General features: G+C 37.4%; 1 protein-coding gene across 4 annotated transcripts in view; it reads right to left on the reverse strand.

Annotated features, from left to right (window-relative positions):
- Positions 1-662: 662 nt before the first annotated feature.
- The window catches only part of Pkia (cAMP-dependent protein kinase inhibitor alpha), a 75,601-nt gene continuing 49,008 nt past the window's right edge, over positions 663-27,255 (reverse strand). For all 4 annotated transcript variants that reach the window (XM_036179598.1, XM_036179595.1, XM_036179596.1 and 1 more), the window contains 2 exons: positions 4,919-5,096; positions 663-1,605 (listed from right to left, as the gene is read on the reverse strand). In XM_036179598.1, coding sequence (XP_036035491.1) covers positions 1,526-1,605; positions 4,919-5,069 — 231 coding nt within the window. In that variant the 5' untranslated portion in view covers positions 5,070-5,096 and the 3' untranslated portion in view covers positions 663-1,525. The remainder of the gene's footprint in view (positions 1,606-4,918; positions 5,097-27,255) is intronic.

Consider the following 27,255-nt stretch of genomic DNA (forward strand, 5'->3'; position numbering starts at 1 on the left):
AGGAAGACATGATGGACATGCCTTCCACCTTGTGAGTATCTACAGAGACAGGGCGAGTGCCTGTCAGCCTCACAGACAGCGTGTTGAGACACTGCTCTCTACTTACCCTGGAACTGTAGCTATGTCCTCCAGGACATGTAGGGGATCTTTTGTTGTCATCTGTTATTTGTCCCACAATTCATGAACCTAGGGCATCTCACTGAATCCTTATTTATTACCACAAACAGTTGGTTTCGTAATACTGACCAGAAGGGTTACACAGGCCACAAAAATTTTCCCTACAAGAATCACGATGTCAAAACACACCACAGGCCATCAACAGCATCAGTGAAAGTGTGGTTAGGTGATAATTACTGTATCAGAATGCAAGTCACACTAATTATTAGTTTAAAAGTTTACAAACATTAAAAAGTGCATAATAACATCTAGATATGAAAGGGCTGGAAAAGGACATGTTAGAACACAACACAGGGCTTCATGTTTTGGACTGTCACCCACAGGGTGGGGAGGAAAGTGCTTTCTTCAGGAGCCATCCTCCAGATTTCAACAACGGCACACATCAGTGTGACAAAACTGATTCACAGAGCACAGTATTTCCAGTTATTAGACTCATCTGGCTTTCTTTTTTCCACTTTCTCAATTTTTAAAAAATTCTTATTATGAAAAATTAAAATTAGTTGAAGTAACTTCTTATTTAGAAATAAAATCAATATTGATGGACAGCCTTCTTGTCTGTGCAGATACTGAGAAGACTGAACTCAGGCAATATTCACATTAATGGATATTTCCAAATGCCTGCATAATAAAGCAGAGGGCTCTTGGTGAATCGGGTGGACTTAATTGTCAGCACACAGTTATCAAGAGGAAAGTAGTGTTTTACAAAAGTATGTTCTTCCCTGTGCACGCCACAACACTATGGAAAATTAAAAAGGCAGCCCTTTAAAAAATGAGCGGTATAAAAATTCACAGTAATGTACATCATTTTGTTTTACACAAGCAATCAAAGGGCAGTGCTGAGCAGGTCTACTGTACGATACAAAACAGTGTAAATAACACAGCACTAACACACAGGGACAGAATGCTAACAGTGCTCTCTGGATGGTTCTTTTACTGGGTGACTACTCCAGCCAGAGATAGTTAAACTCTGGGGTTCAACCAACCCTTTTCAATTAGACACAATTAAATCCTCTGACATCATGAGGGGCCAGATGCTACAGGAATCATCAGCGAGGTCAGTGCTACTCTCTAAAAGCATTTCATTATACGGTCAAGTGAAAGGACCCATACAAAAACGATATCCAAGCACAGGCCAGGTGATTTCAACCATTGCTAATGACAGAGGTAGGGAAAAGGCTGTCTGCAGACACAGGCTCGGCCCCCACTTTTAACATGGCAACGAACAGCTTCTTGCCATGCAGCACAGCCATTTTCTTCCCCTCCTTTTCACTCATGGCAGCAAATACATCCGAGCAACGCCAGGAGATTCGCCACATTGTCAGGTGTTGGTGAAGGTCAGAATGGAGTGTTAGCTTTCAGATTTGGCGGCTTCTCCCTGGGCTTCCCCACTTTGTTCTGTGGAGCTTCTCTGTCCATCATCTTCACCTTCTGAAAAAGACAACGAAAACAGAGGGTAAAGACAAGCTCATGCTTACTGACTCTTACTGTATCATGTTGGAGACTTCAGACATATCCACAAAGTCTGAACATGTTATAGAGACAAGTGTTTTTTGGTAGTGCACAATCAAGAAAATAGTGTAAGCATTCATAGCATGGCACTTTCTGTGACATTGGAACAAAAGTCAGAAACAAATAACTTATGAAATGTTCAGTTATCTGTGACTGGTTGTACTTTTGGTAAAGGAAATCTCATAGCCAAGCTCATTATGCTTAAATGTGCTTTTACAATCTCCAAAAACCAAAGAAGGGATTGTGTCCTGACCCTCTAGTTGGAAGAATACTTAAAATTTACCTTTCCTATCATTTATATAACTTTAGGATTATCCACCTGATTTCTCAAATATTTTATTAATTCAAAATGTATACCACATCTGACAGAAGACTGATCTCCAAAGTATATAAAGAACTCAAGAAACTAGATACCAAAATACTGAACAATCCAATTAAAAAATGGGCTAAAGAGCTAAACAGAGAATTCTCAAAAGAAGAATCTCAAATGGCTGAAAGACATTTAAAGAAATGCTCAACATCCTTAATCATCAGAGAAATGCAAATCAAAACGACTCTGAGATACCATCTTACACCTGTCAGAATGGCTATGATCAAAAACACTAACGACAGTCTATGTTGGAAAGGATGCGGGGCAAAGAGAACACTCCTCCACTGTTGGTAGGAATGTAAACTTGTACAACCACTGTGGAAATCAGTATGGTGGTTTCTCAGAAAATTGGGAATTGAGCTATCTCAAGACCCAGCCATACCACTCTTGGGCATATACCCAAAGACTGCTCAATCTTACCACAAAAATACATGCTCAACTATGTTCATAGCAGCACTATTTGTAATAGCCAGAACCTGGAAATAACCTAGATGCCCGTCAACTGAAGAATGGATTAAGAAAATGTGGTACATACACACAACGGAGTACTACTCATCAGAGAAAAGCAATGACAGCATGAAGTTTGCAGGCAAATGGATGGAACTAGAAAATATCATCCTGAGTGAGGTATCCCAAAACCAGAAGGACAAACATGGCATGTACTCACTCATAACTGGGTACTATATATAAAGCAAAGAACAATCAGACTGCAACACACTGAACCAGGGAGGCTATATAGCAGGGGGGACCCAAGGATGACTGTGGCTTTTAATAAGTTTTGGTTTTACTCAGTTACTGGGCAAGCCTCAATGAAACATTTCACTATTAGGATAGGAATTTATACTGTATCAAGCTGATAATAGAAAAATAAATAAATAAATATAAAAATGAAAAAAAGATATAAATATCGAGAAAGGCAAAGTCTTTTGAAGTGTAAAAAAACTTATAGTAACAGTGGAAGATGGAAAGGATTTTTGTTAGTTGGTCAGTCTCTTATCCAACAGTTTGCTGGTCTCTGATCTGTCCTAACCACAGATAGGGAGTTTGATTCAGGCAGTTGCCAGACAGTACAATAATGAAGGATGAAAGTAACTTCGTACATACAGAATGAGGACCCTGACTCCCATGAGGATGGACGGGGCATCCTGGTGTTTAAAGATACAGTTCAGGATTTAGCAATACACTGAAAATAGACATTGTAAATGTTTGTTAACTAATCAAGAAATAGTGGTGTTGTTAATATATATTATTAGAAAACAGACAGAAGTGATGAAGGAAGTCCCTCCAAATCCTTAGAAGTATTAAATTTGTTTCTATGTATATCATGTTTTATAGTCTAGACTTTTATGTTGATAATTAGTATTTCCTTTTTGCATGGAGAATGGTAAAGTCAGAGCTGATAACAGCTTGCCTAGTTTGAAACTTAATGATTTAAAGAGAAACTAAAAAATTTGCAAGGGCTTAGATACTTAGGATTTGAAGACATAGTTGTTTAGTACAGACTTATATTTTACTCTTTGTTTTATGAACTTAACTCTCACTACTATTTAAATTACTTGCAGTAATTGAGTATGTTCTCTTGCATGAAAGTCTTGAGTCTAACAATTCACAATGACAGTCAAAGCAGAAGAAATGACTCCATGGGTCAAAAGTTTGATATTAAGACTTTTTGAAATTTATGCAGTCATTTAAAATTGAATATTCATGTAAAAATTAAAATATAAATCTATGAAAAGAAATTGGAATAATTTCTAGACCACAGAAAAAATATATTTACTCATTTCAAGACCATAAAATGAAATAATGCCCTATAGTCTTTCTCCAAATTTCTTTGCGAGTTAAGTATTTATAATAATGTCAATGAAGTGATGATCCCTAAAACATGCAGGTCCATGCAGTCCACAGCCATGATGACAATATTTATCATTAATCTAAAACTGAAAGTGTGTCTATGATACACTGACCTTTAGTAACTGTATAACATTCTGCCTTTTAAAAGTCATGTCCATAACCTTTCACATTGTCCAACAATTTGAAAGCTTTCACATATTTATTCTTATAGTGAAGCCATATTGAGTGTTACAGAGTCAGAAATTGTAGGTTGCTTTTGTGTATACAACACTGTGGTTCTTTGATTGTGAATTCTTTTCATATTTAATGATTATTTTCTGCAAGTCTTTTAATAAATTTGAAAAAGCCATGCATGGGGGAATATTAAAGAACTTATTTTAGTACTCATAATTAAGGCTATCAAACATTTCAGTGTGTTAAAATATTTTTTTCTTTTTCATTAGTAAAGCTAAGTGACTTGGATAAGTACTAAGACATATTTTCCCCCACAAAAACCATTCAATTATGGAAATTCAAAAACCATTTTATCTAAGAAGTACTTATATAACAAACATTTTTATTTCCATTCTCAATAAAAATGGGTTAGGGTACCTCTTTTGAAATGATGCTTTGAATTAAGGTCTGCCTGACTCAGTTGTGAATCTTTTTAAATATGTATGAAATGTAGGAGATAGCCAGTGTCATTCATGACAGAAGTCCTAAACTCTATTAAAGCTTCTCCATAAGTAATTTCAAAGCTTCTGTAAATACTGAATGTTTTTGATCAGTGTTTTAATTTTTCAGTCTGTGTAAGAAACCCTTTCAAGAGAAGTCACTGAAGAAAAGGAGGGATTGAGGAACTAATTCAAGACTTTCATCTTGTCTGTTTTTAATTGTGTCATCTGATATGTGTATGTGTGTGTGTGTGTGTGTGTGTGTGTGTGTGTGTGTGTGTGTGTCCTAATCTCATGTAGGGAAATGTCAGATCACTTCATGTCATGTTCCCAGAAAGGTCTACATAGAGTGACTCACCTGTCTTGTTGATATCAAGACCTGCTAATTTCAAGGCTAATTCATTGCTGTTGCCACTTGCAGAGGAAACCAGGATATCATGTATTGCATTTCTTCTACCTGTTCTTCCTGAAGCAATAAAATCTGCATATGTAGTTTCCACATCAGTCATTGCTAACAAATATCCACATAGCAGGGACTACAAAAGAAAGAAAGAGAAGTTAATTGGTGAATATCATTCTAATCAATGGTGAACATTTGACAGAGAAATATTAGTATTAAACGAATGGTTTATAAAATGAATGAGAAACAAGTGTTTAGAAGTAGGGTTTGGATTCTTGTCTGAAGAGTTTATATCAAACCACAACAATGACCGGCATGGCAGAAATACCCTAAGGGTGCAATAGTAGCACACATATTTTGGCTGTAACCACCGCCTCTCTGATTGCCAATGTTTACACTCACACTCATAGATACATGTAGTCTCAGGTTCTATCAGAGAAACTTCCTTTTGCAAGAAATGGATACCATTACAGAACACCAAAACCAATGAAAAAGCAAAGAACCTGTGGTGCCGGTTCCAATGGATCCATACACAACCCAATTCCTGAACATATGGCTCAAGGACCATTATTGAAAGGATTGGGAGTTGGATTGTAAGAGCCAAAGGAACAGCAAGTTTGGAGTGAGATTTAACTACTAGAAATGTCAGAAAAGCTACACTTGGATGAAGTCTCATCAACATGGCTTCCTGTCTTAGTTATTGTTCTATTGCTGTGGAAGAGACAGCACATCCAAAGTAACTCTTATAAGAGAGCACTTAATTGAAGGCTAGCTTATAGTTTCTGAGGTTAGTCCACTATCATTATGGTGTGGAGCGTGGCTGCATGCAGGCGTACATGGTGCTGGAGAAGTAGCTGAGAGTTCTACACCCTGATTTATAGTCAGAGAGAAGGGACACTGGGCCTAGTGTGGGCTTTTGAAAACTCAAAGCCTGCTCCTAGGGACACATTTTATCCAACAGGGCCCTACCTCCTAATCTTTCTAGTACTGTAAATTGGCTCCACTCCCTGGTGGTTAGACTTTCAAATGCATGAGACTGTGGGCACCATTCTTGTTCCAACCACTGTGTTGCCTAACTAAGACCTGAACTAATGAAAACAATAGACATGATAACATGGAAGGGGGAAAGCTCATGGGACCTCAACCCTAGACAAGTAAAGATAGGCAGTTGGGGAGTGTCATTGGAGAAATAGAAGAGACTCTCAACTAGTTATCCAATGCCGAGTGGTCAGTCCTAAGATAATATACATACAGGTAACATTACACAGACTTAGCAAGTTGTATTTATGTATTTTTGCTTGTATGTAACAATTAATAGGCCATGAATTTGAGAAAGCTATAGGATGTATGGGAGGAGTTGGACAGAGGAAGTTGAAGAGGGAAAATGATGTAATTATAAATGCAAAAATTAAAAAAAAAAATTTTTAAACAACCAAAATTCTGAAGGGATAGCAGTATAGTTCTGTGGTAGAACATATACGTTGTGTGCACAATGTCCTGCTTTCAACCCCAAGACCATCAAAAATAGAAGTAAGAACAAAATCATAGGAAGCTAGGACCCTTCTTGTGTCCAGAATTCAATAGCAAATACTTTGATTCCTATTCCAACTGCTCAGTGTTGACTTATAGTCCAAAACAGTCATAGATAATACATTTAACAAATGTAGTAAGAGTTTTGTGAAAATGGTACAGGGCCAGCTTTAGCCCACAGGCCATAGCTTGTTTCCACATGGATTATATACTGAAATTCTCTTTTCTTATAACATTCTAGAGCTGAATTGGAAATAAGGTAAGGGTTGATGAAGTGGTCCAGTTCAGAGGTGAGCATTCAGCAAGTATACTATCTACAGAGCTAAGAATATTTGAGAAACAGATTCAAATACAGTTTTTATTCTATCATCGTATATCAGGAATTCCAAACATTGCCAATGATCAAATTCTGTTGCCAATGATTAAACATTGTCAATGATCTAATACATCAGGAAGATGACTCTTCTGTCCTAGTGACAAGCAATGGCTTGAGATGAGTAACATACTCCTTGAAATATCATTTTGAATTAGCCAAGTGAACTTCCCAAACAAAATCCAGGATACATAAACTTGAATATTGAAACTGTCAAGATACTGAATGTCCCCTAAAGGCCCATGTGTTGGATGCTAGTCCATATGGAGAATTATCTAAGATAGGTGTACTTTGGGTTTCAAATGAATACGCTTATTAAGTATGTAGCAAGCAAAAGAAAAAGAAGAAATAGCAAATAAAAGATAGAAAAAACATAGCAGAATATCAAAAAATCGGGCACTTTCAACACCTAATGAAAAACTGTTGGAGTAGTTCAGTTGGGAGGGTAAGCAAAAGTAAGATCAAGTAAGCTTCTTAGATAAGAATGAGTGGGGAAACCGTACTGAAACAGCCATGCTGGAATTGCAGATTGGGAAACTGACATTAGAGCAGAGCAGAGCAGAGCAGAACAGAGCAGAACAGAGTAGAGCAGAGCAGAACAGAGTAGAGCAGAGCAGAGCAGAACAGAGCAGAGCAGAGCAGAACAGAGCAGAGCAGAGCAGAGCAGAGCAGAACAGAGCAGAGCAGAGCAGAACAGAGCAGAGCAGAGCAGAGCAGAGCAGAGCAGAGCAGAGCAGAACAGAACAGGTCTTCTTGGATGAGTTTCTGCCACCAGGTCCCACATGGACATTTGTATACTATTAGATAATAGTAGCCTCTGTTGGAAATGGTTTATCTTCTAGTTGTCACTAAGGGTACTGTTTTATTAAACTAATTTTTATTTTATATAAATGTACCATGTTTATGTAATTCCCCTCCCCCCTCACCTCTCTAACTCCTCCCATGTCCCAGTTGTCCTTTCTCAACTTCGTGATCTTGTTAAATTATTATTGTTATGCATGCATACATTAGGTAAATGAGTAGTGTATAAGTGCAATCTCTGCATCCATTTACTGTTCCTTGATATGTGTAATTCTCACTCCTTATCAAAGAAACTTCCTTTTACAGACTATGCAGATCATTGCAGAAAGCCACAACTGGTCAAATGCAGAGAACAACCGACTGTGTGGTGGCCAGCTCCCACTGATAGATCCATAGCACAACCCCCATATCAAACCCTCAGGAACACAGCACAAGGGAGGACACAAAGGTTATAAGAGGCAGAGCACCAGAGCACCTGCTTTGCTGGGAGATGTCTTCTATCTATGACAGGGAAGCTTCACCCATGAAATCTCAACAATATAGATGCCTAAACATGACCTGTACAATGACAAAACAAGTTGACATGCCAACATGGAAGGCAGAAATCTCATGGGCTCCACTCCTAGTTGAAGAGTTACAGGCAGTTAATGACCTCTGAGAGATGGAGAATTAGTCTTTCCTAGGGATGGACCCCTGATTTTCTAACATCAAGTGATCATCCCTAAAAACATATACATGCAACATATGTAATTATAATTAGCCATTTGCTGTCTTCCTTTCTCCATGTCAAAGAGCAAGGGGACTAACCTGCTCTATGATAGGGAAGTCTAGACACTTTGTGTCTGGGACAAGGGAGCTGTTCTCATGCTTGGAGAGCTATCTCAGTAAGCTTAAAGAGCACATTACAATTTATCAGTATAACATCTATCACAGACACTTAGGTCCCAGTTCATGTTACTATTGGAGGTGGTGGAACCTTTAGAAGGTAAGGTCTAATAGAAGAGAGTTAGATCACAGAAAGCATAACCTTGAAGGAGGTCGTAGGACCCTGGTTCCTCCTCTTCCTCTTTTTTAGCTTCCTGGATAATACAAGGTGTGTATGCTCTTATGTGACATGGAACCACCATGGTGCCTTGCTACAGCTTCAAGGCATCAGAACCTATCATCAGAAACAATGAAACCATGGGCCAACTTTGTTAGCTGTCTACGCCACAGATCTTCACCCATCTAAGTAACTAGAATTTGGGCTGTGGTTGTTGCTCTGCCATCCAGTCATAGAGTGAATTACTGAGAAACCTTTAACCATCTTGTTCATAATTACTAATTGGTAAAGAAGGGTAGTGGATAATGTGATAATTAATGTGCTTGAAGTGAAAGGATGATAACAACGGTACTTAAAAGTACCTCATTTCTACAATCCTGTATTTGGAAATTCGCTACTCTGGCCATCATCATCTCTTTCTTCCCTTTGCTCTCATATTTTGTGAATCAGTTCTTCACATGGAACCACTCTTTAATTCCTTCAAAGCCTTTAACTTCAGTCTTGCCAGGTGTAGTGCCATGAGAATCAGTTACCCACCAGTTCCTGTCTCTTCATCTAAGCATTAGGAAGTCCCTTTGGTCTGTTGTGATCAGTGCCTTCCTACCTATGTTTCATGCTGAGAAAACAGCCCAGTACACGTTCTTTGATCTCAGACCAGGTGGCTGTTACCAGGAAAAGTTACAAAATTGTGCCAATTGGCTCAACTAGACATTTCTGACTATTATTAGTCTGTAGGCAGAGTTGAGCTGATTCTCTTATTCACCTCTAGGTGACATTTCCTTGTGCTCTGATCCATGGGAACTATTCCCAGCCCCTTCCAGTCTAAACATCGGACACTGTCTGTTTTCAGTGATGGCTCCATCATTATTTTCTAAAAGGATACAGGACTCTGGCTGTAAGTTTCTCAAAGTTTATCTCCTAAATATCTCTCTGTATTGTCTCCTATTGGTGAATTGTTTCCTTTCTTCCTTTCCTTCCTTATTTTTTTTGAGACATTCTATTGGTTTTATTTTATTTCATCTTCAATACCATCATCAATTGCTGTAACATCATACACCTTGTTTAGCACATTTTTGTTTAGCTCTCACTCTCGAAATCAATATCTAACGATTTCTCAATAAATATTGATTTTTTTATATCACTTACATTTTCACTCTGTTTAGAATGCTGCTTCCAGGGTGATCTCAGGACGTCCTCAAAACCCTCCAAAGCCTCACCCATAGTCTACAAATTCTGAAAGTGAGAATTCCATTTAAGGCTCTCCATGATCTGAATGGCTCTTACTTTAGCAGATTTTGCTTCACCACTCACGTTCATGCTTGGTGTTTTACAGAATATAGCACAGTGTTTTTCAGAGATCTGTGATAGTGCATTTACTCAAATCTGTTGTTCCACCTGGAATGCAGTTCCCAAATAAATTTGCTTGGTGAAGCAGACCAAGCCCTCAAAATCCAGCCCAAACTCGTCTTCCTTTCACCGCCCTCCCTGTCTTCAGACAGCACTTCATGAACCTGGATTTTCTCTGTACAGGCAGTGACAGCATTATGGTGTCCTCTCTTTCTGGACAGATGGCAGCTACGACAAATTAAGAACTTATGAATGGATGGAAGTAATATTGCGTATACTCTCAATTGTGGACTGAATGTGTGAGACAGCAGAAGTGGAGTCTTTTGGAGAGAAAGGGGGCAGAAAAGAAGAGGTTGGGGAGGAGGGGGGGGTAGAGTGATAGACATGAGTAAAACAAAGTGCTATGTACACAAAAATGCCAATATGAATCCCATTATTTTATTTACCAGCTAACAATAACACTATTTTTTAAAAGGACCTACATTTTGTTATTACTTTTATAATATGCAATTTCTACTACTTGCATATAGTTAGAGCTAAATAAAAGCATGAATAGAAATGACGAGTTATCTTTCAAATCAGCAGTCACAGAGAATGCCCTGTTTCCTGATGATGTCAAATTAACAAACCCTAAAAACTTACCCACTCCAACCTGTACGATTCTATACACAGAGTCCATATAAGTCAACATTTTGCCTATCTTTACCTTGTTACTTAAGTTTTTTGGGACTTAGGTTCATAAAGTTCCAGCACACTCCTTTTACTTTATGAGGCTGTTTCTGGGTCAGTAATAATGTTTTGGCTTTGCAGTAATTCAATCTTATAGTTAGAAATATATTGTCATTAGCTAGAACAACATTAGAAACATGCTGTATAATTTCTACATTAACCTGGAGGTTTAGAGCTCAACAAACATATCAGCCTGGTGAACATATTGTAAGTACTAAAGGAGAAGTGAAGCCAGGGAAATAAGTTTTTCCCACAGTAATTTCTTAATGATTGTCTTTTAAAAAGTTGTTTCAAAATATGGACTTAAAAGAAAGAACACACTTGCTATTATTCATCATCTGGAAAAATAAAATAAAAATCAATAGCTCATTTTTTTTAAGTGTTTTAAGTGACCCTGAAGTCACATATAGAACCATGGCTTAAAAGCCAGGCCTTATTTTATTAAAGAAGTCCTTGGCTTTTTCTCCTAACTTGTTTTCTCTGCATATTGATGTATGTGGGGTTTGTCTAACTCGCGCTACTGCTGCTGATTTTACGGAGATTTGAAGTATCAAAAATGAAACAGAGAAGAGTGGTTACGTTTCCCACGAGAAAGGTACCCATGTGAACAGAACTGGCAACTTTGAACTTTCATTTAGTGCAAGCTTAGCTAATGGGCACATGCTAGGACAAACAGAGGTATGAAAGTTATAAAGGTGTATTGCAGTTGTCCTCAAATGGTCACAAACAACTTGCATTTGACTGAGTCAGTGACAGTGAGAGCAGCTGAACAAAAGCCCACCTCTTAAATGTTTTTGGTATATATTTATATGCACACGCTCTATACATCTAAAGTAAGTTGTAAACTAAATATTAAGGATTCAGTTACCATTGCGTTCGTAATTATTGTATTAGCTATTAATAGGAAATTAATGTTTTTAATAATACTTTTTTGATGAATAATAGATTTATTTTATAATGAAAGAACAGTAACTAACAAGCAGCACATCTAAACATATGCAAGGCAGAAGCAATGTGATAGCATTTTTAAACAAAATACATCATTGCTTTGAATTCTATGTATGTCTTTCCATGATTATAATTTTTACTGTTACTCTTAGGTTCTCATAAGTGCTTTAATATATGCAATGGCTTTTCCTCTGAAGCAGCTATTTAGGCACAGGTCTATTTATTAATTCAGCAACCAAATATTCAGAGATATAACAAACATATTTCCTCATGGAAAATGAACTTTTGCTATGAAATTCTGGAGAATTATCACCAAAAAGTTATAACAGATACCAAGAAACAGGAAGGAAGGAAGGAAGAAAGGAAGGAAGGAAGGAAGGAAGGAAGGAAGGAAGGAAGGAAGGAAAACGACATCAAAAAAAAATGCTAGAACCTGACAGTGGTATAACAGAAGAGCAATTTGCATATATTCTGACTGTATAAAATAAAGAGAAAACCCTTGAAAAATGTAGTAATAATGAACTTTAGTTCCTATGTGTGCTGCTATGTTTGGAATTTTCTAAACATTAACTAATGATAATTTATTGGATATAGACAAGGGATATGGTGGGTTTCTGTACCCAGTTATACAAACATAAAATTATATTAATTAAGTCTGTAGTGGGAGGAAGATATTTTATTCTTTAAATATTGAGCTATCCAATGTTAAATTGAATTTGAAAATTTAAATTAAAAAATGACATTTAATGCAATTCAATCAAAATTTACAAATAAAAAATAAGCATGCCCCTGCCCCACCTCGAGCCAGCCCCATTCTCTCTAGGATATGCCCTTTAGTTATCCCAATATCATAATGCAATTATGCATGGACATAAGCCAGGCTTTACTCCAGCAGAACCTACAGACTTAGGTGAAGCTTGAGATCCTCAAAGCAGGATGTACTTACGCCTCCTATCTGAAAACGAAGCGGAGCCTATGAAGCTGCTAAGATGGTTTTTATAGTGACATTGAGTCATGAGCCAAATGGTGACTGGAGAACATGCTAATTTTACTTCTGTAAATGGGACACATGAAATGAGACTCACAGACTTGGAAGAAAGAGTGGAGGGACTGCCTCCAGCAACACCGAAGACGTCTCTCTAATGTGAACAATGTGGTCTTTTTCTTTTAAAAAGAAGTTTAAATGCAAGAAGCAGAAAAAAATATTTTTGCTCCACTCTTTAAATGCATTGACAAAATGCCTGTGTTAAAAATAGGAAATCACGCACTGTTGTAAAAGCCCCTGAGCAGTTAGCAGTGTGTCCAGTGCTTGATAGACATTGGCGTTTGTTGTCTAAGATTTCCATGCATTCTGAAAGGTGATCAGAACTCCAATGAGCTTTCATTTATGTGGAACAAAGCTACCAACATTTACTGTGTACAAAATGAAGAAGTGGTCAAATTTAAGTATTTCTTAATTCACTGAAACATACCAATAACCCTAATACATATTTACATAAACATTTGTATTGGAAAGGAAATAATGTTTTTGAAAGCAAAAGAAACTGATGACAGGAGCCCTGTGTAGTTTTCCATCTGTAACTCTGGCTTGTCTAAATGTCTGGCTTAACAAGGGACAGCTGGTTTTTTCAGTGTGCGTCTACACTAGATTTGCTGCAGTATGCTGCTTCCACTGATTACGAGAAGAAAATCTGGCCCTTGTAGATTTCCCTTAGGTTGGAAAGTGAAGAGACTTTTAATAGTCTTTCCAGATACCTGTAGAACTTTTTTATACTGTGGACTATAAAACCACAACAAAATACTTTCCACCCTGTCTGATTAATGTGACTATCATCTGCCTTGCATTGTGAATGGCTCTTTTGTCCTTGCAAGCACATGTGTGCATGGACACACACAATGCACACACACAGTGCACACACACAATGCATACACACAGTGCACACACATAATGCATACACACAAACAAGAATCACTCCTTTGGCATGTATTGGTTCCCTGGGAATTAAGTCGGGCAAATTTTCCAAATTACAATGTTTTTAATTATATAATATAAAATGGTTATTAATGCAACCTGTGTCATCATAAATCTTTAGGAATTAAAACTTAGAGCTTCATGGAACCGCAGACTACCTTTTCCAAAAATTATCATTTTCATGTGAAAGCTTAGATATTACTTTCACAAAGTCTCATTTATTCATTTTCAAGAAAACCTTTGCAAAATACCCAAGCTCAAATAACCAGAGTTTGCTTCATATAGATACTATCAGGAATGGTGACTAGTTAAAAAATGGGCCAGTTTAGATTTTTCCCGAGAGGTAACAAGTTTACTAGAGACAACCGAGTCTTTTGATACAGGACATCAGGGCTTCATGAGCCTCCTCATTTTAGCACATGAAATACTGAAAAGAAGTGCACTTTAAGACTGAGACTCTTGGTGGTGGCGCACGCCTTTAATCCCAGCACTCGGGAGGCAGAGCCAGGCGGATCTCTGTGAGTTCAAGGCCAGCCTGGTCTCCAAAGCAGTTCCAGAAAAGGCGCAAAACTACACAGAGAAACCCTGTCTCCAAGAAAAAAAAAAAAAAAGACTGAGACTCAATAAAATCGACACTTTGTTATTAATTTGACAAGCACATTCTAAGTAAGTCAGTCATTTAGAAAATACTAACTGAATGTATGTTGTGGTGAAACACGTAGGTTCCCTCGGCATGTTCGTGTCCTTAGTTTGCTTAGTTCAAAGCCATTGGTAGTTTTCCCATTTTACCTTGTCATCATTAGTATAGACGTTAGCCTACTATTTGCTTTAGTGAATGTATTTTATAGTGTTTTTATAAATTCTTAAGTTGGTTGATTTTATCTGTATTTAATCACTTTTTCATAATTTTTTATCAAAACTTAAATTCTTTACTAAAATACAAAACTTAAATTTCATTACCCTCATAATGTTTCACCAGTCAAAACTTGAAAACAAAAGAGTGTCACTTACAACTGTTAATAAAACTGGGGCTCTGTCTATTTTGGGAACTATTTTCACTCTATTTGGGGATCCAGTGACTTCAAGGGTACTCCTAAATACTTTTGCTTAGTTAATACTTCCCTTCAGCCATTATTACTAGAGACAATTTCTGTATTTTTAATGTTTCTTTATCCAGATAGCTTTAAGGGGGAAGATCAGGTCCTCCTACATTAATTTCTTCAATTCCCCTTTCTCTAGCCACACATGAGAAGCTATCCAGATGCCTTTGTATGCTCTCATTTATAACAGAATTTAAACAATAACCTCAGCAGCAGAAGGCATTGACCAACCCCTAGCACATTGAATTTAGTTCATTTTTATTAATAGTTACATTTTTAAGACTTTCATTTTTTTATCAAACATTTTTTAACTAACATTGCAAATGAATATACAAGGTTTACAGGTTCAACACATCTGAAGATGCCTCAGTTAGGTAACGGGGGAGTGCAAAGAGCAAGAACATAATATAAATAAGAATCCTCCAGCCCGACAGACAGCTGTTGTCTCAGCTGCGCCCATGGAAAGAAGTCATCTCGCCAACAGCTAGTTTACAATGTCTTTTGTAAAACAGAGTTGACGACTTCCTGTGATTTATTTTGCCCTCATTTTGGGGATTTCTACATCATTCATTGAATATTCTAAAGACTGTCATATAATCCCTGTGATATCACTGCTGAGACAGTTAATTAGTGGCAGAAATAGTGCTAATTTATCTATGAGTAATATTCACTGTACATTACTAATGAAGAAACTAAATCAGACAGATTAACTGATTTCTCTAATATCTTACATAATAAGTGGAAATACCGCCATGAAAATGAAAACCACGATTTATCAATTTCAAAATCCTAACAGCTTTTAGAGCCTGAGGCTAGTAATGGTCCACCTTAAGTAAATCTCTCTAAATGCCTTGTCTTATTTCCTTCACTGGCCTGTATTAGTTTCAGGAATAAAAATACTTTTTTGTTTGTTTGTTTTTTGGTTTTTCGAGACAGGGTTTCTCTGTGTAGCTTTGCACCTTTCCTGGAACTTTCCTGGTAGACCAGGTTGGCCTTGAACTCACAGAGATCCGCCTGGCTCTGCCTCCTGAATGCTGGGATTAAAGGCGTGTGCCACCACCGCCTGGCTTAGAATTCTTAAGTCACACAATCAGTGTTAAACATTCTCCAGTAATGCTTTTGGGACATGGGAAGCTAAGCTTATTTAAATTTCTATTTAGAGTTTACCTTAATATTTCTTTATAAATATGTAGCTATTTCCACACTATGTTGAGACAGACATTACTTCACAAACTGGTTGTCTATTTAAATTGCTACAGAACATGACTTTTCAAATATATCATTTGGTCATACATGTTAATTAGAGCCTGTAAGTACTCCTTGATTTCTATGTTTGGTCTATAAAACCTTCTTACTCCAATCCCCATATATCTGGTCTAATCCTTTGAAGATGCTCTTTATATTCAAGATTACTCTCTGTGAAGTTGGGTTAGCTTCAACAGAATAAAAACACAATTAACAGTGACTAGGATTTTGATAAAGATCTATAAAATTCTGAGAAAGTGATTCCAAAATACAAACAAAACCTGCTAAGGTGAGAAAATGTTTAATAACTTCAATACTGGTATTAATGAAGTTCATCAAATTGGATGCCAGTTGGATTTTACGTAGAATTGTTTACTCTCTCTTAGATTACTATTGCTGTGATGAAACACCATGACCAAAAATCAAGCCAGAGGGGAAAGGATTTATTTGGCTTATACTTCCACAGGGTAGTCCATCTTTGAAGAAATCCAGGACAGGAACTCAAACAGGGCAGGAACCTGGAAGCAGGAGCTGATGCAGAAGCCGTGAAAGGGTGCTGCTTACTGTCTTGCCCCACATGACTTGTTCATCCTGCTTTCTTATAGAACCAGAGACCTCCAGCCCAGGAGTGGTCTTACCCATAATGGTCTGGGCCCTCTTCCATCAGTCATAAATTGAGAAAATGCCTTACAGGCTTGCCTACAGCCCAATCTTGTGGAGGCGTTTGCTCAATTGAGGCTTCCCCCTCTCCAGTGATTCTAGTTTGTATCAAGTTGACATAAAATCAGCAAGCACAGTTACTTATAAATGACATTGGCTTTTAATTTGGTAAATGTTAATAACATAAATTGTCTGTGGCTAAGAAAGGCTTAAAAAAGAAAAAGAGAAGGAGAAAATGAAGGATAATTAGAGTCAGGCAACAAAGATTAGTTTGTAGGTAATATAACTGAAAGAGAACTAAAGACAGAAGGGACCTGGTTATGCCAGTCAGTTTATGCAAATATTTACCTGTTTTGAATTATCATAACAACTAAATATGTACTGTTTGTGTTTAAAATAAGGATGATGGTGATGATAATGAACTTTAGCCCATTCCTGGGGAAAATGCTTCAACAGATCCCGGCTCCACACTAGACCTCTCTATCAGCCTGCCTGAAGCAGAGCTGCTAGGCTCTGAGGATGAAGGAGCTGGGGCGCATGGAAGAGGCATCTATCTGCACAGAATGGATGAATAGTGTCTGCGAGAGTGGGATGGTTGAAATCCGAGGGATCTGGGATAAGAATCCTGGAGTGTGTCTAGGGTTTTAACTGGGATAAATAAGCAGATGGCATTATTTGGTAAATGGAAAAGGAACAGCAGTTTGAAAAGTCTAAGAATGGCACTTCATGATATCACAATGCTGCATCTTTTCTTTGCTGAATGAGTGGAAATGCATTACCTAAAAACCACACACACTTCACACACATACCAATATGAGCTCTTCTTCAGCAAGCACAAGTTCTGTTTGTGTGATATCTGGAGATTCCAATTGAAATTGTGCTTATATATCCCAATATGCCTCTTTTCAGCCAAAAATAACACATGCTATGACTGCACTTAGCATATTTAAATATGTGTATAATTCCTGCCAATTATCTGCTTCGCAGATGTTACTTTCCATACAGTGTTATGAACTCCATTCATTACTCAAGAGTATGATGAATCGGTTCAATTCTTGATATATTTGAGTATTGCTATGTTTGTAAAATCCTTTTATTAATGACTTACACAATGTTGATACTCTTCACAATTGCTATGTGTTATTTCAAGGCTTTTTCTATACATTAGACTTTCTGAATGCTAATACACTGTCTAAGTTAGTGTGAAAGGAACAGAGAGAAGAGGGTTTGCTGAAGAACAGCAGAATTAACTAAACTACTTTAAAATTAAGAACATATTAAAAATAAATAACATTCTAAAAAGTATTAATGTGGACATTGAGAAATGTATCCATTAGAACAGATACTGATATGTAAATCAACAGATGCTCTGTCACTCTGTCTTTCTCCATCTGTCTTCCTCCTTCCCTTCCTTCTCCCTCCAGGATCACCTGTAGTTCAGCTCAGCTGTCCTGTGACTCACAACATGGCAGAAGGTGACATTGAACTAGTGTTTCTACCTCTACCTCCCAAGTACTGGGATTACAGATGTGTGTCCAATTCAACGGATACTTTCAAATGAGATAGTTCACTAAACAAAATAATTAAAATGTAAAAATAAAGTCATTGTATTAGTAATATAAAAAGGTTTATATTGAGAAGACAAATAATAATATTTTGTTAAACTGACTTGCCTAGACAATGATGTGTCATAGATTATCACAAACACTTGACTGTATCTACATTTTTTTTTTTCAGTACTGATGACTGAACATATGGCTTTATACACATTGGACAAGAACTCTGTTACTCAGCTATATCCGCAGGATTTCTTTTTAATGTTTATTTTGAGTCAGGGACCCATTGAATTGTCAAAGCTTGACTTAATACTTTTAAAGCCTGCAGCCCTTGAACTTGCAATTCTCCTCCTCAGTCTCTTTTATTTATATATTTTCTTGTTTGCTTATACATGCTTATATATGATTTATTTGTGGGGTGTGGAAAGAGCATATCTCTACCACCTTGTTCATGTGGAGGTCACATGACAGCTTGCAGGAATTTTGGGTTCTGGGGATTGAACTCGTATTGTGAGGCTTGGAAACAAGCCTCTAACCCACTGAGCTACCTGGGAAAGCCTCAGCCTCTCTTATAGTTGCTATTACAGGCCAGCAAAATAAGTGTTGCTTGATTGTGCATATTGAACATCTTATTGACTCTGAGTAGTGGATCTTGGCCTTGTGATTCTCTTTCATTATCTTGAAAATTTAATTGCTAATTGTCTTTACCAATTAAAATTTAACTCATCTGATAGAGTTACATGAATTTTCAAGTTAAAAAAGACTCTCAAAACAGAGAAACAAGGCTAGATAAAAAATAAATACTAACAGCTAAAAATTCTCATATCCATTATATTGTAGTATAGTACAAACTTCTTTGACACATAGTCTAAGTGAAGATTTTTACTTCAGCATTGTAACTTAGGAATGCCTTATCCAATTTCCATAATGTTTTGTCAAAATGCTTTTAAATGATCATTAGAAGGCCTGGTGCTTCTCATCCCTTCTACACTTACATTGCTATGTAGGGAGTCTCACAGCTTTGTTACTTCATATCAACTTTAATATTTTTCACGACACAGACTCCATGAGCACATAGAGTAAACATCTACAGAGTGACTTGAAATAAAACATGCTTTAAGTTAAAGTGAGAATCATGCATGCTTTGTTATGCTTCCATCTAAGTGTGCAAAGGAAAGTGTTCATATTGATGACACACAGAAACCATCCAGGATGCTTATCAATTTACCAATGGCTGACCTCACCAGCAAATCTGGCCTTGCCTTCAGAATTAGGATAATTTTAAAATGAGAGCTGTATTTCACTGACTGCAAGGCAGCATACTAGTCCTCAAAATTTTATGACAGGGCAGATACACAAACACAAACACTACACACAAATACACACACATGCACGCATGTGTGTACTAGCTCATACACATGTGCGCTCATACACAGTCTTCTGTGCTTTCAAATGCTGTGGAGAGGTTTAGCCATGACTTTTAGTTTATCTTCTTATTTATCCATTTATTGATGCACAGACAAATGGGAACAGTTAAAAATGGGCCTTTTTTATTTATGAAAAGTGGCCTTGTAGAAACTTTTAGAATAGTTGGAAATTGGAATACACACAAATCTTGGTATTTTGTTTCCTCTCCAGTCTGCATCAATACCAACAACAGGAATTTCTGTGCAATTAGCTTAAGATGTGTTATATTGTACCGATGAACATCTAACTGGATATTTATTTCTTCAAACACATTAAGTTCCTGTTTTCTCTCCTCTCTCTGCTCTCCTAAGGCATGGCATCTCTGGTACCCAACTTACTGCACTGCACTCTTGGCTCTTTTGCTATAATGTGTTCCTGTACTTGGCATTGCCTGGCTGCTCAATATTCAAATACTAGACAGAATTGTTTACAGAAAGGAAAAGGTCTCGTATATTTTAAAGATGGAAACAGAACTTTGGAAGTGAATTGTACAAGAAAGAACAATTTAGAAAACTGGTCACAGCTAAGGTTGCCAGATTCAATCTTTCCTCTAAAAGCAGCAAGAAGAACAAGGCCCAGAGGGTGAGGCCTACCTTGCTGCTGAACACACTGGAAATGAGTAGTTCTTCCTATCCGTTTTGTGCCATGGGTCATGGATTACAAGACATGGGTTGAAGTGTCATTACTGCTTATGTGTATTTTGATACTGAGTAACAAAATTAATTTAATATGGCTTTAGTGTTTATGCCTCCAAAATATGGGTTCCCAGAATAAGTAAATATTTCAAATATCTTCTAGGTCTCACAGTCTCTGACCTTAGCCTCCATGTGCCCTTTGCAAAGGCCATGTTTTCACAAAAGATAGCATTCTTTTCAAAGCCTTTGGAGGAAGGGTAAGTTATATTTAGAAGGCCCATTTGGCATGCCTGGTGTTCTCATGTCTTACTGCTATTTATAACCAGGTGTAGGCCAGTAGGACAGCAGATTTGTTTTAACTAATAACTGTCCAGGTTTCAGAGAATGGAAAAGCTGTTTGGCACCTAAGTTAAGTCTTGATTGAAGAATGAATTGAAAGCTAGACATATATGTGTGTGTGTGGGTGTATGTGTGTATGTATGCATGCATGTACACATACATTAAGTACTTGCTGACTTCTCAATAGTTTTATGGCCTGATGCCAAAAATAATTCTAAAACTCATACTTCTGTTGGGACAAAGGACTTTGTCACTTGACAGACATGTTCAACTATTTTGAGTTTCTGATTGGATTGCTTATGATTGTTTTCTTTCTTCATTTTATCTCAACTAACTCTAATTTGAATGTCAATAAATATTTACAAATTCTATAAGTATTTACTTTCACTCTTATGAATCTTGTTGGTTTTATTGTAGTAGAGATAAGCACATCATTTCATAGATAATTAACAAAAAAAAGCAAAGTAAAATAAAAAATACTATTAGGAAAAAAAACATACAAAGGCATAAATAAAATAATGCCAGGATTATAAAGTGTTAATAAGACATGAGCAGGTCGACACTAGAACTGGAAGCTACTGTCAATAGTTTTTAACATTCCTAGAGTCCAGAGGAGGTTTAGCTGAAATTGGGAATTTATTGTTGCTGGCAATTTTTCAAAAAAATCAAAAGAAAAAAAAATGAATTAAAAGTAGAAAGTAATTTGTTTTCCAAACAGTAAGAATAAGTTACCAACACCAGGCCCTGTCTATTCTAAATACTTCGGTATTTCCTATGAATATACAAGAAAACAAAATCATGGAATTCTACTTACAAGACTCAACACAGTGCCATGATGTGACTCTCACACCCTTGTAAGGGTTGTCAATTAATCCAGTAACACCATTCACATCGCAAGGATCACCTCAGGATGCAGATGCAACATTTAATACAGCTTTCTGCTAACCTCTCTTTAATATGAAAACCTTTTAGGGCTTCTTTTGGGTGGCCTGATCTTGACAACTTTCAAGATCACAGGTCAGTTATGTTTGTAGAAAGCAGTTTGAATTTACCGATGAGTGGATTCAAAAATGTCATACTGTGAAACTGCATTTATACCATGCCATCTTAGCACATGATATTGACAAACCTTTGAGTTTTACCTTATTCACTTACTAACATTAATTAAATTCACTAATAATCCCACTTGCCTTTCTCACTATAAAGTTGTTTCTTGATCATTAATAATTTTTGTTTTATATAAATATCAAAGCTATACTTAACTCCATTACTTATTTCAGTGTAGATTTAAATTTTCTGTGGAAGATGATTAAAATTTGCCATTACTTATTTTGAGGACTGTATTATTTGTAACTTATCCTGTGGAAATGCTTCAGTGTGATCAGTATGCTTTGATATTTCCCAGTCACTCTAATATCTTCTATAGCTCTTGGAACAGCAGAATATTCTAGGACCATTTTATATTTTCCCTTATCTGCCTCTGAACCAGCCATTTCATTAAAGACCCCTGCTTCTTCTAAATGGAAAGCTGGATCTAGAAACTAAGTTTGGGACATTATGTGTGGGCGTTGCTGCAGAGAAGAAGCTGTAAGAGTCTTCAAATGACAGGTCTTTGAGATTAGGGACATATATACTGTGAAAACACATATGCTTATTCTTATATATCTTATGTCTGTTTATCCTATCAGTTTACATTGAAAAATGCAATTCATTTCAATATGATTCATTTTCATTCAACACCATATAGTTCATTGTAAGTTATTTTTTCTTTTCCTACTTTACCCCTCAGGCAGTGAGAAACACCAGTCACCACAATCCCAGATATCCTTCTTTAATGAATCGATAAATATTTTATGAAATTCTTACTGCTTGCCCTTCTTCTATACAAACTTTTTCTTATGCAGCCAAAGGCTATGAGTAGCTATAAAGCGCTGCTGGCTGTGATGCCTTCCCCATCAGATGCTTTTATCTTTCTAAAATGTGCTTACCATTTCCCCAGGATAATCACCTAAATATTTAATACCTAATAGGATAAAAAAGAATGATGCCATTTGGCTGCTATCTACTCTATGAATTGATCTGCGCAATTACTAGTTAAGGTGCTTGGGACAGTATCTGGACCCATCTTCACTTTATCTTCCTCCCCTTTTTCACCACACAGACTATAAACCATCTGCTGATCTTCAGTGCATCTCACGGGTCAACTGTACCAGCCATGTACACAGTACAGCTCCCATGTCTATAGCAAATAAAGTTCATGACTTCAAACACGTGGATTTTACCATTTGTAACGTAGGTCTTGTTTGAGACCTAAGTTCACATTTCTTATTTAACCAAGTAACGAATTGCTAAAAGTGTGAATAATGTGCAAATATATCTTTAGTTTTCCAAATGTCTTATCCAAATGTCTCCACAAAATAAAATGCAAATGCCTTTTCAAATCTAGTTTGTTGGAATCTTACAGACCTTTTAGGCTTCAACCAAAACTAGTGCAAATATCAGAATGTTGGAAAATACTTTCAGAGAAGAAAAATACTAGGTTTAAGGAAGCAATGGCAAATGCATTTGGAAACCGAGGCTTGAAAAACATTGAATGAGGACATGTACATTATAAAAAGCCATACAATTTGTATTTTAACTTTAATGAGAGGCAGAGGTTTGAACAATGATGTCACCCATTTCCATGTTTCTTTAGATTATTGTGGATCTTGCATTGGTTACAGAGTACAAGATAAATATGGGGGCAAGAGAGAAAGGTGGGAAATCATGGAAGATATTGTCTGTTGCCTTGGGTGAACAATAGTGACTTGAGGTTCAGGGAAGCTAGTGAGAAAGGAGATGGGTTCATGCTACATGTTGAGTTTAGTCTTTACAAATTGTTGATGAACTAGACTTAGGAACTTGTAATAATGACCTGTTAAGGATGAAGCCAAGGGATTTTTGTTTGTTTGTTTACCAAGACAGGGTTTCTCTGTGTAGCTTTGCACCTTTCCTGGAACTCACTTGGTAGCCCAGGCTGGCCTGGAACTCACAAAGATCCGCCTGGCTCTGCCTCCTGAGTGCTGGGATTAAAGGTGTGTGCCATGACCGCCTGGCAAAGCCAAGGTTTTAGATCTCAGCAAATGGATTAGTGGCAAAGACAGGAAAAACTAGAGTGAAAGTGATAGATAAATGTAAAATAGTAGTCAGATGTGGTGGCATATGCTTTTATTCCCAGAATTCAGGATGCTGAGTGGGGGCGAGGGTGGAAACAGCTTAACTACACAGCTGCTATGACAGGCTTAGGGGCCCAGACACAGCTTCAGTGACTGGCTTACTGGCAGGCAACACCCAGATCCAGGAAAAGCCATAAGCTGACTCCAGCCAGTGTTAGGTCAGCATCTAAGGGGAAGTGCCTGACATCCCAAACATTCCAACCATTAAGATTAGATAAGATTGCCAGATGTCCCAGAGCCTAGCACAGACCTATTTCCCACTTTTACCAAGATACCTCCCCTAGACAAATGTCAGCCAATCAGGGTCCTGAACCCTGGAAATCTCCTCATCCTAATCTCTGCTATGATAAAAACCCTATCTTGCCAGGGCTCAGGGCTTTCTTCTCTCATCACTGCATCAGACAGAGAGAGAGAGAGACCAAGCTCTGAGCTTGAAATAAAGGGTCTTTTCTTTTACATATGGGATTCAGTCTCCTTGGTGGTATTGTGGGGGTCCCCGTGATCTAGGCATAACACTGAGGCAGGAAGATTATAAGTTAGAGAACAACTTAGACAACCAATAGGACCCTATTTCAAAACACTAAATCACTGATTCTCAACCTTCCTAATGTGGCAACCCTATAATACAGTTATATTGTGATGTTTCTGAACCATAAAATTATTTGGGTTGTTAGTTCACAACTGTAATTTTGCTAAATATCTGTGTTTTCCGACGGTCTGAGGTAACCTCTGTGAAGAGGTCATTTGATCCTACAAAGGGGTTGTGACTGACAAGTTGGGAACTGTTGCACTAGAAGAAAAGAAAGAAAATGTAAAATGCATAATGTATTTGTTAACGTTGGTATAAGAAATTCACAGAGCAGATACAGTGGAAAATTGTAGTTATGAAGTTCTGAGATGTGGATGAGCAGTCAAATCTGGAAGGATGAATTCAAGATCCATAACCATCTTCATTTTAATGTAATGAGATCACAGTAAAAAGACAACAACAGCAACAACAACCTCATGGACAGTGAGTGTAGATAGAAAACTGTAGTCCAGCAATGGGCATTAGGGAAGTTTACCTCTAGACTGAGGGATAGTGTTCTTTACAGGGACAATCCCTGATGGGAGACAAAGGTTTGAGATCTGGGGTCCTGTTCCAATGACCCCAGTGGAGAAAGAGTGAGATACCATGGTGGGGGTACCTGAAATGACAAAAAGCTGGACTGAGTGCTGCCTTGCTTCTCCATCTGAAGGATAAACTCGCCTACATGAGAAATGGTATGACCAGCAACACTCGGAATTATCCCAACAGATGGCACAGCTGGTAAAATACATAAATAAATGAAATTTTAAAGGATCCAGAGACTCATTCCAAGCCCAATTGACCCCTGAGGACCAGACCTTTTACTAGCCCTTCCTAACAGTCAATAAAATTCTGTGTACATATTCTAGATAATTCTACTAATATCTTCTGTGATTGTATTTTCAAAATTAGACAGAGACCATGCCAAACATCATCATTACATTGGTAATTATCTTTGGAATAGGGTCTTTGCATTGTTTGGTGGAAATGGTTATATCAGTTATAACCCATAGTTATAATCTGTTAAGCATTGCACTTTATGTACTTACCTGCTGTTTTAATTTCCAATCTTTCTGTTTACAGCCAGTCTGTAGTCAGACAGTATTATGGTAATCTAATCAAATCAGTGTGGGTTCCCTTGATTGCTGCTTTCTTAGCTACACTTGTGTGTTATGAAAATGAAACCACTTATCTAGCATGTTTAAAGTTTTTTAGATAAGCCTACTAGAGAATTGTAGCAACCACCACACTCCATGACCCAGATGAGCAGGATAGCCAGATCAGTCCTCACTCAAATTCCCTAACAACAGTCAAGGTTACATCTTCAGTGGGATGACTACTGATGATATCAGATAGAAAGCCAGTTTAGGGACCAGTTTAGGCAGTTTAGGGATCAGAGGTCTTGAGCAGTTTCCATGGCCACAAACCAGAAATTTCCTTGGACCCATCCTAGCTAGATATCAGAAACACCATAAGTATTTGAGGGTTTGGTCCCTCATCTTTTTCCTCAATGAGTTTATGGTCTCAATTCTTAATGTTGCTGATATTAGAAGCCTTCTAGACAATTGAGGATGGACCCTTACTTCCTGTTTCCCTGATAAGACAGAAAAAGTAGCCCCTCCTTCAGGCTTAAGTTCCTATATGAGAAGTTGGTGATATCTGGACTTTGTTGAGGTCCATTAGTCAAAGCTAATACCTCCTGATTAAAAGAACAGGATGTAAGTTTTATCTTTGGCCCTGGGTAAAAAGTTCACAATCTAAATTTCTAAAAATAGTACTTATCATTATCTTTTCTTTTAAAAAGTCAATCCTTCAGAGCCTATTGATCAGTTAGCCAAGAGTTAAACCCCAAGGAATACTAACCAGAAGACAAGCTAAGAACTAATTTGCTCCTTAATGAAATCTGCACTCATCCTTTAAAAAGCCCCTCCCTACCGGCGGTAGTGGTGTGCACCTGTAATCTCAGCACTCAGAAGGCAGAGGTAGGTCAATCTCTGTGAGTTCCAGGCCAGCCTGGTCTACAGAGCTAGTCCAGGACAGGCTCCAAAGCTACAGAGAAACCCTCTCTCAAAAAAAAACAACAAAAACCAAAAACCAAACAAACAAACAAAAAAACAGCCCCTCCCTAGGGGCGGAGGCTTTCAGTTTTTTCACAAAGCACTTTGAACCCTGTCCACTTTTGTCTGTTGTTCAGAAAAGTGTAACTCTACTCTCTTTCTTCCTCTTCTCCTCCTCCTCCTTCTTTCTTTTTTCTTTCTGGTCAAGAATAGGTATGCACTTTGGCCTTTCTCTTTCATTCTCTGAAGGTCTTTTCACCCACAGTGTGGCTGATTGTTCATAATATGGTTGCCATCAGGTCACAAACAATGAGTCTGCCTACTTTCTTGACTCCTAACTCAAATTTGTAGCTTTCTCTCTTCTTCTTCTTCTTCTTCTTCTTCTTCTTCTTCTTCTTCTTCTTCTTCTTCTTCTTCTTCTTCTCTCTCTCTCTTTTGGTCAGCTGCTGACATTTAGAGTTTATCTGTCCTGTTGCTTTGATTTCAAACTCTAAAAAATTGCACTCAAGTTTCTTTTTGAGTCTGCATTAAAATACTTTTATTAAAGTAGGTTAAGAACCTAAAAAAGGGAATTGTGACTTCCCATAGCAATTGGGGGAATCACCAAAGGAGAACAAGAAATACTCTGCCATGAGAATCATGATGTCTTGAAAGTCAGTGAAACAATAGCATTGATAATGGAAACACAGAAGGTGATTTTCTAAATTTTCA

The sequence above is a fragment of the Onychomys torridus genome, chromosome 2 (assembly GCF_903995425.1).
Source record: "Onychomys torridus chromosome 2, mOncTor1.1, whole genome shotgun sequence".
In the NCBI taxonomy this organism is placed as follows: Eukaryota; Metazoa; Chordata; class Mammalia; order Rodentia; family Cricetidae; genus Onychomys; species Onychomys torridus.